General features: G+C 32.3%; 1 protein-coding gene and 1 long non-coding RNA gene across 2 annotated transcripts; one reads left to right on the forward strand and one right to left on the reverse strand.

Annotated features, from left to right (window-relative positions):
- LOC104777453 lies at positions 1,307–7,386 on the forward strand. Its single transcript, XR_766286.2, has 4 exons — positions 1,307–1,557; positions 1,888–2,099; positions 7,052–7,129; positions 7,219–7,386. It is a non-coding gene; the product is annotated as an uncharacterized LOC104777453 (long non-coding RNA).
- On the reverse strand, positions 10,679–12,248 carry LOC104777454 (acyl-acyl carrier protein thioesterase ATL1, chloroplastic-like). The gene is made up of 3 exons (XM_019242118.1): positions 11,592–12,248; positions 11,095–11,230; positions 10,679–11,013 (listed from the first exon to the last, which is right to left on the reverse strand). The coding sequence occupies exons 1-3, from the start codon at positions 11,729–11,731 to the stop codon at positions 10,864–10,866; spliced, it is 426 nt and encodes a 141-aa protein (XP_019097663.1). The 5' UTR covers positions 11,732–12,248; the 3' UTR covers positions 10,679–10,863.

A 12,473-nucleotide genomic window follows, 5' to 3' on the forward strand; every position in this document is an offset into this window, starting at 1 on the left:
CTCATTCCCGCACCAATTAACGGAGTTATTCTGTATTGGAACGGTAATAAGCATTACGAATATATTAACTAGTAGAGTTCGATCACTCTTGTATGTGGGAGTAGTGATCTATCTACTTCCCTCCTACATGTACGATGACAGAGAATCTTTTCTCCTTCTTGACTACAAACACAAATGTTAGATTTGAGATTTAACAAGATCTATGCATAAATGCTATAGAGGGACAAGTTTCATCAGCAAGATCAAGTTTGGTTGAGTAACTTGTACATCTATAGAGGGAGACGGATGAAACTGCTATAGATAGATATTTTAAAGCTTTTTAACATCCAACATTTATATATCAACTTTTTCTTGAAAAGTTAAAAGTTTTTAACATCTTACCTTGTGAATTTGGGAGTCAGGCGTGACTCGTGAGTGAAGAAATACCTGCTAATTAAATATATTCATTAAGGTTCGTAAATTATAATTTATGTTCCTTTTACTTCACCATACTTGTACATATTATTTAATAATAATATGGAAAGAACTATAAATATCTTATTATATAAAATTTGGGTTTTTAAAATTAGCAACTCAAGTGAAGGACACAAGGCACACGTGTAAATTTTGTTTATCATAAATTTTGTTATGGATGTAAAACAATTTTTTTAAAACAATATTTAAAATATAAAGAGATATCTATAAGAATTTTTTTTAAAGTTTTAAAATATATTATAAGGAAATTAGAAAAAGAAAGGTACAAAAAGTCAAAACTGATTAACAAAAGAGTTTGAAAAAAAAATTGTTTATGGACAAAAGAATAAATGTACGTGTAAAATAACTTGACAAACTAGGTTCCAACCCGCAGTACAACGTGGGTCAAATGTTTTATAATTTGTATTTTATGATATTTTAAGTTTATTAATAATACAATTTTGTTTTTAAATTGTAGTGTAACTATTTTAATCATCTAATTAATGTTAGTTATAGTATGAGTATAACTTTTAAAAAGTTTATTGTATTTTAATATAATTAAGGATCTTTTAACTAACTTGTATTATTTGTTTTTTTTAGGGGATACATCAAATATAATAACCTGAATTATAATTATGAATTAGTATATAGTATGAAGTTTTGTGTCTGTATTTTATTTGGAAGTATATTTTGGAATATTGTATAAATGATTTGTAAAATGTTACTAATATTGTAACGGAACTTGGTTTAGACAGCTGATAAACATTACTAAACATTCAATTATTTTGGACATCTCATAAGTAATATAGACATTTGGACAAACAAAAAAAAAAGGAAAAGGCCCAGCTAAAATAAAGAAAAGACACTTACGTTTTGTTGTACTTATTCGGGTTTCTATCTGATTTTTATTAACCTTCTTCCTTCCTTCTTTTTTAGTACAGAACCCAAATAATTAGGTCACGATTGGAATCCTGTCAATCTCACTTTCTCGATTTCTATATTCGATTGCTTCACAAAGTATACCTGATTCGAATTCAATCTGATGTTCTGCAAACCCACTAAATCAATTCGTTGAATTCACTCTCGGATCTTGTACGTTGGTTGGTAAGTTCTTTGTTTAAAACTCTCTGAAATCGGTCTTTCTAGAAATTAATTGGATTATTTGATTCTTCCAAACATATTATCGGAATTGTACATCTTTCCGTTTCCACTGTTGTTCAATTCGTAAGTGAAACTTAGTTCGAAGTTATTGTTAATCTTTAGTACAGATAGGTAAACTTCATAGATTTAATTCACTGTATTATTCTCTTGAAGTGAGAAACGAAGATAAATATATATTACCATTTGACCTTAATTTCTGATTTTAGGGTTACTGATTTGAAATTTTTTTTGTTATAAGATTATCTAACATCTTAATCAATCAATCTCCTACAGGTATCTGTGGATGTTATAAAAGTATAATCTTTTAAAACCAAATAAAGATAAGTTCAATTTTGAATTTCTTTCCATAACTTACAATATTCTCTTTACATACCCATACACTAATATATGTTCTTTCAAGGTTTACGACGATTGAACAGAAAGCCGGACTTATAACATCAAAAATTACAGTCAACTAAAAGCAAACACTGATTACGTCTTACACGGTTAGTTACATGCCTCTCTTGTTTTTGTCATTCTTTTTTTGTCTTTACAAATAACAAAAACAAACCTGTTATACTGTTCTAAAAAAAATAAAACAAAGAAAACACATGTTTTACACAATCTATACTTTCTTCAGTTAATAGTATAATACTAAATATTAAGCAAAATTCTTCAAATACGATCCAAACCAAAAATCCCAAAAAAATTTAAGTAGTAGAATATTTGGAAAAAGAAATACACACTTGAAATAAAAAAACTTTTAGAACAACCAAGGACCAACCAAACCTTACTTCCATAGATTTTGAAAAATTTCTTTGAACACAACATTCATCGTTTGCTTTGTTGTCCCCCAATCTTTATCTAAGATAAGCACTTTCAAACCCTTCTTCGATGTCACCCTAGAAAGGGGCACATATAACTGGCCATGAGAATTCATTGGTCGAGGTAGAAAAAGACCAACTTCTTCGAGTGGTTGTCCTTGACTCCTGTTTATAGTCATTGCAAAAGCTACAGACAATGGAAATTGTCTTCTTGTCTTCTTCTCATCCGGAAAGGCAGTTTAGTATCAATCAGCTTAATTAAAACCTTTGGAATTAACACATTGTCTCCAACTCTTTCACCGGTAATAACACAAGCTTCTAGGACATTATTTCCCATCTAAGTAATCTGCAATCGTGTACCGTTGCATAAACCACCTTTAGGATCTATATTTCTGAGTAACATTACATGAGCACCAATCTTAAGACGAAGACTGTGATTTGGCAATCCTGAGAGCTTTATACTATTTAAAAAGTCAGAACTAAAAACAGGGTTGTTTATTGATTCGCTATCCTGAAGATCAATACTATCAACACTTAAGTACACCATTTTTTTCACATGTATACATATATGATCACGTTTTTTTATATATATAACAAACAACAAAAAAAGAAAAATACAGCGGATTAAAAGTAGATACTAACCTTGGAGCTTCTCAAGGAGTCTTTCATTGATTGTGTTAACATCATTATTTGTTGGACATAAAATAGCTCTTGTTTGGAAAAACTTTGGATCTTTTTTTGTATGCAAGTTTTCCAAATCACCATATACAGCTCTACTTATAGAATCAATAGGATCAACTACATTTGAAATCAGCAATTCTTCTGGAATATCAATTAGAGCTTCCCCATCGTTTGGTTCCAAAATTTTGCCATCACCAACAGCTAGAATCCAATCAGAAAACTCCTTTATATTCCTTGTTTCACTCTATGTCATATTCTTTGACATCAGCCGCATATTCTTTGTCAAAGTCAGAACCTTACAATGTTCTCATAGATAGGAAGAGTTTAATAAAGCTAGAACAATCTGAGCCCTACCAGCACCATTTATTACAGGTAATACCTGTTTGAAGTCGCCTCCAAAGACCGACCTTTCCACCAAATGGCTTGTCGTCCGCATTTCTTATGATATCTGATATACTTCTATCCAGATTTTCAAAACAATATCTGCTCATCATTGGTGCTTCGTCCCATATAATAAGAGACGCTTCTTTTAACATCTTAGCCAAATCTGAATTAGGATTGATATTACATGTTGTAAAATCATCATGATTTATAGGGATATAAAACCTTGCGTGTGCAGTCCTTTCATCCTCTAACAGCAAAGACGTTATACCGCTTGAAGCAACGTTTATAATTATCAATCTCCTGTATCTAACAGCTGTAGAAAGAGTTTTCCACATAAAAGTCTTTCTTGTTCCCCCAAAACCGTAAACAAAAAATACTCCTCCACGTTCTTTTAAAACAGCTAACATTATCTCATCATATATTGCCTTTTGCTCAGACGTCATCATCTCTATCCATTTATCATGTTTTTCCTTCAATTCATCACGATTGTAGTTCTTTTCTTCTGTAATATAGCGGTTGGAATGATCTAAACCGATGGTGTTTGGCTTTGGCATTTCTTCGATTTCTTTTAAAGTTCCACCATTGCATAACAATATCTCTTCAATTTCTTGCAGAGTATAATTCTTCTTTTCCTCATCTATTAAATTTAAATCTGTAATTTCAAAAATATATGGAAAAATAATTAGTTTCCAAATCATACGAAATCCGTACGTATGGATGAGATTATCAAAGAAAAAATACAATACAAAAACTTCGAAACCTGGATTATTGTATTATTGTCTTTTTTAGCTTCAATGTCTTCTGATAAAACATGCCATGTTTCTTGCCACACATGTAGTGACCTTGATAAACAACCATCTAGAAGCATCATAGCAAAAAGATTCCGAAGTTGATCCCCAAAAATCCAGAAGCTTGCTTCAATAATACTATCGATATAAGCTTGGTCGTCTTCTAAAATACCTCCAACCCAACATGCTTTTTTGTATGTATCATACACAACACCTCTGTATGTCATGATATCTTCATCAGTTTTGGGACCTCTTACGATTCAAACACCTCTGTATGTCATGATATCTTCATCAGTTTTGGGACCTCTTACGATTCAAACACCTCTGTATGTCATGATATCTTCATCAGTTTTGGGACCTCTTACGATTCAAAGAAGTATTCTCATATAATATTCCGCTTCCAATCTATGTGGAACATAATTGATCCTTCCAATAAATAATCTCCTCTGCCTTAATTTCCATTGTTTCTTTTTACCATCCCAAGTGAAGTATTTGGGAATTTCTGCATAAGTGAGCGTTCTAGCAAATGCATTAACCTTATTCAGATTTAGGTAGGCCATGAACATAGAATCGACATTAGCTCTTCTGTCAAGAACATCTTTGATCTTCTCCTTCTCTTTATAAAAAACTGGTTGCTTCCCTGGTGGATGAAATGGAAGTTTCATTACTACTACACTTCTATACTGTATTGGAAATTTGAAAAGCCTCCACGCTGCTTCAGAAGCTGAAACATATCTATAACAAAAGAAAAAAAAACCTAATTTAGTAAATAAAACAAATACAAAAGTTCAGTGTGATGGATCAATGTTATTCGCACCTGCAATCAAAGTACTCCTTTATTTCATCCTTTTTTTTTTTCTCCGAATCTGTAACATTGTTACTCCCAACTTCAGTGCAATTCGTAGATTTAGTTTGCTTTTTAGGTTCAAGCACAACTGCAACACGATCTTGGCCTTTGTTAATATACTTAAATAAGTACTTTATTGAACCGGATTGGTTGCACCACTCAACATTGATGTGAGCACGATAGCACAATGATAGGATACAATTGTAGGGCACAACATATCTGTTATCACACTTGATACCATTTTCTCTACAAAATTTGAAGATGCTCGCCTTCTATAGATTGGATATCCGTCTTTACAAACAAAAGTTTCTTCAACATTTTCTTTCGGGTAAAACTTAGAACACTTTCCATCCACCATACACTGAGAATTTATATTAGCCGCACCACAAGGTACATGATTAATACAATCCTTAACAACACTGTATAGCTCAGGATCTTCATCCTTATCTGGTATCTCAACTGAAATTATTTTGTTAATGTCATCACCTCTTGTCAATTTACAGCTAGGATCCATGAATAACAAAATATGAGCATGTGGAAGTCCTCTTTTCTGGAATTATTAAACAAACATATAAAATTAACAATGTACAACAGAAGGTTAACTTACTTGAACATCTGATAGCACTATATCGAATGTTTCACCAAACCTTGTTGAGTAGGTCTTTCACGAATGAGGAACCCTCACTTGCACTTTCTAAGAAGTCTTGTAAGGCTTGATGTCTCAGATGTAAGCGTAAGATGCAGCCATTGATATTAGCTAGATGATTTTTGTTACATAATTGATTTTTGTTTGGTGAGTTATGAAGATGTCTGATAGTGAATTATTTATAGTGGTCTAATAGTTTAGGGTATCGTATAAGATTGGTTTTGATTGAATGAGTTGATGATTGCGAGATTTTTGGTTCTGATTAGGATTAAATTATGAATCTGATAGAATTTTCAATTAATGTTGATTGATACTCATGCAATTGAAGAAGATGTAGAGAGATTTGAGGGCAGGATTGATTGAGAAGATATTGTGTGATTATTTACAAAAAAATTCCGAAGGTATATTCTTATTCTTAAGCTTGATTGTAGAGGCCGATTATATTGGACTTATGGACCATTTCAAAAACTTTGTTATGCTTATAAGGCCGACTTACTATTACAGTGGCCCAAACAAATCCTGAAACCAGGTTTTTTTTTAAAAACACGTGGATCTTAGCTGTTTCGGTCGGGTATTTTTTTCGAAAATTTCGGACACATTTGCCCTGTTCAATTAATCAAATCCTCTTCCTTTTAAATGTATTCAGTGGCAATTGCTGTAAATACTGAGAGGATTTCAGTCATTTATAAAAATGTACTCCTCTTTTGATTATCTATATATATATAAAAGAGAAGTACAAAATCAAAAATTGCCCAAAATTTCCCAGATTGCCACTCAATTATGCATAAAGGAGAGTGTTTATTAAAATTGGAAAGGGTAATTTGGTCAAAATCTTGGAAAAATTCGATTACTCGATCCGAAATGGTTGAGATCCGCGCATTTATCCGTTAACCCGGTGGGTGGAGTTCCTAGCGTTTGACCCGACAAATTCTTAGTGGATATTATTATTGGGCTTACGAAGCCCAATGATCAATTTATTCAATTTTATTTCTTAATAAATAATAATCATCTAATTAACGATATTTGCATAATCATCGCGTAATCAATCTTTCAAAATATAATTGTAATCTAAAAAAATCCCTTAAAGCTAGAATAGAATATTCTAAACTTTCTTTAAAGCAATGTTAATTATGCGAATAAACCTTTTTGTTAAACGTATCAAATATTTTGTGTTTGAGTCTATTATTTATCGGTTCTAACCTAAACACTAATATATGAATCACCTATAAATATCATCATGAAACGCATAGATCCAATCATCAAACATTTACCATTTCTCAAATACAAGGTTAGCAAGTAGCAAATCAGGGCTATTCATACAACAACGTTTGGTGAAACCTTTGACATGATACTCGGTGATGCCAAAGTAAGTATAAAGATCTTATATTGTTGTATACATACACATTCAGCAGTATTCATGATCATAAATCTAACCTATGGTTATGTCATTTGCAGGGTACAAAATTCACCCTTATGTGAAAACGGATATGATGAACCGGTTCCTCAAATTCAAGAGGAGAAGTCTTGCAATTTAAATTTGAATTCAATATTCGAATGTACCATCTGATTTTACATGAAATGTTGAGATTAGAGGTTAGAAGCAACTCTGACCTCCTTATCCTTCTATGTGTGAGTTGGCAGATCGATATGAACTTGAAAGACATGTACGCTGAGAGAACCAGCCAAAGTAATAGTATTACTTGACAAGCAAATGACATCATCTCTTTTAACTTCATAACACGGTAAGTCTTACAATATAGCCATCTAAAAATGTCTAAACTTTAATTAGAGAAACCATCAGACATTTATTTGTAAGCTTTTTATTTTATTTATACTAAAGCCTAACTGATGTTCTGTCACTACTACCAGTTATTGCCCAACAAATATACTATGAGCAATCGATCTATGCAAAATTTCAATTCGATGAAGAACTGGGACATATCAAAGAATTGGGATTCTAAAGCATCAAGCAGTGAGAGAGCTCACGAATTTGGAGGGCTCTTCTCCTCGAGAAGAAGATGCCTCAAATGTATCTTTGGGGACGGAAGTGGAGAGAGATCTCATGGCAGTGTTTGCTCTTTAGTTGCTGACGGAGACAGAGATGAATGCAATTGTGAAAAAAAAAAATTGTATTGATCTAGTTATATGGATTATATAGCATAATCAATAATATCCAAAAAGCTTACAAATATATGTATAGAATCAAATCAAATTAAGAAGTAGCAAACTCAATGAGAAAAAGAGTTCTTACACAATCGGAACTAGAAACTGAGGATTAACCTTGAAGATATAAAGAGTAGCTCTTTCCATTCTGGTAATCATTCGTGATGAGATGAGAGAAAATCGGAGGCATAGAATCGTTATGTATAACATACATGATTGGATGAAGAGAACATGATTGGTTGATCCAGTGGAGGAAGGTGGTTCGAAACGGCATGTTGGTAGAAACGAAGAAGATCGGTAAGGGACCAATTTTGATGGTCACGGGGGAGGAACCGAGGAAGAGAGGATGAGGAGGAGGAACCGAGGAAAAGGACTTTACAATGACTTTAGGTTATGTCTCTGTTCCGCTGATTTTTGTTTTGCCCCAACTCAAAAATAATAACAAATTTTATTATAATCATACAAATTATATGACTAGTATTTAACCCATGTAGAAAAATTGTTTTCTGCTGTACCTCGATCATATTTAATTGTTTTATCTTTTAGATTTACAAATATTATTGTTAGAAATACGTATTATGACACCAAATTAGATTACAAGTATATTGTTAAATAATACTTATTATTATTCATGTTTGTTAAAAAAACGTAATATTATTCAATCTTAGACTAAAAATATTTATAAGTGTTGAAATAATAGTCAAAAAGGAAAACATTTTTATGTTTAAAATTATTTCTTATTAAGATGTCTATAATCCTATAAACACAAGTAGAGCAGATACGGACATACTATATAGTGTATACTACAATAGGATAGTTTTCTGCGGGTTATATTTTTTCTAATTTATTGTAGGACGAATCAAGCATGCCGGGTTGAAATTATTAAACTAATACTACAATTATGAACTTATTTTATATATTATAAATTTCTAATAATAATTTGGAATTAATTGACATATAGATTATATCCATATTTACTATACGAATTACAAAATATACCAACCTACAAAGAAGAAACAATACTACACAAGAAAAATAAATTGAAACACAATAAAAATAAGAAAATGTATTAAAACACAATACGGTGTTCAAAAAAAATGAAATAAAAATATGAAAACACAATAAAAAAGTAAACTAACACTAAAATTATGAAATTATTTTAGATATTATATATTTCTAATAATAGTTTGGAATTAATTAAGATATAGATTATATCCATATTTACTATACGAACTACGAAATATACCGACCTACAAAGAAGAAACAATACTATACAATAAAAATAAATTAAAACATTGTATTTTTTGCTTTTTTTTTTGTTTGCTATTACTTGCTAGGATTCATGTGGTATACCGACTAGGATGAGAGACGAAGAAGCTCTCTACAACGCACTGTCATTGCTACCCTTATTTTTAAAACGGGTCAAATACGAATGAAGAGTATGTGATGTAAACTACTACACCTACAAATCATCTTAGTATAAATTAACACATTTAGTTTGATATAAACTAAAAATCATTTCGGATGCACTGCGGATTAAAACCTATATTACATTAATAAGCTTATATATTATATCTGACATGCACAAACAATACATATATATTTGTTTTTGTACATATAAGTTCTATTTAATTTATAGTCTAATTTATAAAACATAATTAAGCTTCGTCCCGCGGTACACCGCGGGTTCAGATCTAGTAAGAAGATATAACATCTATCTTAATTAGGTTAAGAAATTTCTTTTTTTTTAGACAGGCTATCCTCAATTTCAAATTCGTTTCTTCGAACAAAAACATTGAAACATACACACTATTGGTTTTATACCACAGTGGTCGTACAGTTACAACTTAAGTTTGTGTGCTTATTTCAATTTGTTACACTAAAGGCACGTCTCTAGTTGTTGGTCTCCTTGTGGAGCATCAGCTGCGTTGTCAAGGTTATGCATCATGATCGTCATCATCCTTTGAGTCGCATCTGCAATCGATCTGTGTGAGTCCTCCATATGATGCAGCTTGTCATTGATTTTGCCATGTATTTGTGCATAGCCTTCGTGAGCAAGCCCAACCCCTCCTCCGGATCGTCAAGTCTTTCTCTGTGATTAAACAAAATAATAATAATAATTCTTATTTCTAGGCCTGCTCATTTTGGAATTCGGACTAAAACCACAAAAAAAAATGTTGGAGGGTATTTATCCAAAGTAAGTATATGAGTGATAAGTTTGAGGATGCGATCTTCTCTCTTATCTCTCTTCTCAGTGTAAGATATAACTTGAATATGAAACACTTATTCTCAATACCAATTGTTGTACAAAGCAGATACTAGAACATCATCTTCTCTAGCTCACTAACCTTAAATCTCACACAGGAGAAATCATACAACATTCAGCATAAAGCTCCCTAAATAATGAGAGTGAGTATTTTAATTATACTAAGGAGTTTGTTACCAATATTTTCAATACTAAAATATCTTCTTCTTCATTTTAATCTTTCTTCTCACGTGTCGTCTCTTCAGTCGCATGTGTCACGTAGACTTGCCTAAGCGTATCAACGAGACCCTTCTTTATTATATTACATTTGTTTCACAAAAATAAAGGCATATATCTATATTTTAATGTAATATTTATTTGTATGAAATGTACCAAAATGCACTTTTTGTGAAACAGATGAGTATGTGATTTGCTTCAAAATTAATGGTTATTGAGTTTTTGTGTTTTTTTCTCTGTAATCGTATTACATATATCTGAATCTTACTTATCAAATTGAAATCAATACCATGGCAAATCGACTACAATTCCAAATATTTGAAGAGCACTATCCGAAATTAGAGCGTGTGTAAGATGGGACACGAACTGGACGGTACTTATTGTCAAGCCACGCAGCCATTCCTTTTGCCTCCAAAATAGGCTGTTTCGTTAATGATATACAAAATGAATCCAAATCAGAACATCAGTAAAAAACCAACACAAAGGCTTGATGATAGCACCAATATAACCTCTTGGTTTGGAAGTTTAAAGATAAACTGTTCAAAGTAAATGTGCGCCAAAGATGTCCCTGACATCCTTGTTTTCACCACAAACTTGCATCCACTCTGTTCACAGTAAAAAACAATTATACAAACAAAATCTTATAAATTGTAACAAGCAGGATAGGAAAGCATGTCCACATTTACATGTAAAGGTGCAAGAAACTTGATTGACAACTCAGAAATGGCCAAAGCTTCACCAGAACGGGATACTTCATCACAGTTGAACCTCCCTATCGCCGGCCCTGGTTGATACCAATATTGTCCATAAACTTGTGTTGACCTTCGTAAAAAAAAAAGTTTAACAAACAATATTTGGTAAGAATGAGAGATATGTAGCTTAATTATAGCAACCGAATGAAACTAACCATGTTGGCAATAGTGTACATAAACAGAATTGTTCACAACACCGAATTGATATAATTCATAATCGCGAACTTTAAGTTCAGTTTCATGGAGCCCATTCACTCTGCCATGTGGAAAATTTTCATATAAGATTATGAATCAGAAATATTAGTTCTCTACTCCCTCTTGGCTATTATAGATTATATATCTACAAATCTTCATACGTAGTCTAGGTTCCCCTACCATAAAATGAAATATTAGATCTCTTATGAAATGAAGTTAGAGAGATCTTTCTGTACCCTTTGCCACCTTTCAGTTTGAGACATGCGACAGGTTTAAAGGTCTTTGCATTCCGGAGAGGTAGGACAACCGGTCGACTCCAAAAACAGGGAAACACTACAGGTAGAGTTGGTGCTGTTGTTCCGGTAGCTTGAAGCATTGTACTTCTTCGAGTGACGATGCTCAAGTGCTTGAAAAAAGTTTGACAACCTTTTTGTTTGGTTTGTGAAAATGGGCTATCAAATATGAAAACAAGGAATCTTCTCCAATGCTGCCGTTGTCTCAGCGAAATAAATTAACAAAAGATTGCATTTTTTGAAATAGAAGAAGTACTTTCTCTGTATATATCTATAGAAAAATAAAGCTATCATATATTTAATGGAACAACAGTTACTTTCAAAAGTTGTGGGGGCGGTCTGTGTGTAGTTTGGGATAAGCAAGTAACACAATTGGACTTGGAGGTTGATAGTGAGATGGTGGTGGGTTTTTTACGGGCAGGGATTAGTGAGACTCACCCGCTGTCGTTCCTGGTGTGGGTGTACCATGGCTTCATATCAAGGGACTGGATAGTCCGTATTCACACGTGCTTAGAGAGGTTAACCGTCTTGCTGATGGCTTAGCAAACTATGCATTTCAATTGCCTTTAGGTTTTCATTTTCTTGATTTTTGGCCGTCTTGTGTTGCAGAGCTTGTGTCGTAAGATGTAAGTGGGTATGCAATATCACGACATGTTTGTATTTGAAATTGTTACTTTTAATAAATAAAGGGAGTTTCTGTTCTACCAAACAAAAAGAGTTACAATTATTAGGATAAAGAAAATTAAAGATTTTTTTAAAAACAAACACAATTTCAATGTTTTTAAAATCAAGAGGTTATTGAATTCTTGGTGTTAAATTATAAAT

The sequence above is a fragment of the Camelina sativa genome, chromosome 3 (assembly GCF_000633955.1).
Source record: "Camelina sativa cultivar DH55 chromosome 3, Cs, whole genome shotgun sequence".
NCBI classification, from domain to species: Eukaryota; Viridiplantae; Streptophyta; class Magnoliopsida; order Brassicales; family Brassicaceae; genus Camelina; species Camelina sativa.

Bases quoted from the DNA above. Each gene is read 5' to 3' on its own strand.
- LOC104777454 (XM_019242118.1), bottom strand. From the start codon at position 11,731: ATGCTTCAAGCTACCGGAACAACAGCACCAACTCTACCTGTAGTGTTT. The intron at 11,231-11,591 runs GTACAGAAAGAT...TTTTTTACGAAG, and splicing joins AAACTGAAAGGTGGCAAAGG to GTCAACACAAGTTTATGGAC. The intron at 11,014-11,094 runs GTAAATGTGGAC...TACTGTGAACAG, and splicing joins AGTTTCTTGCACCTTTACAT to AGTGGATGCAAGTTTGTGGT.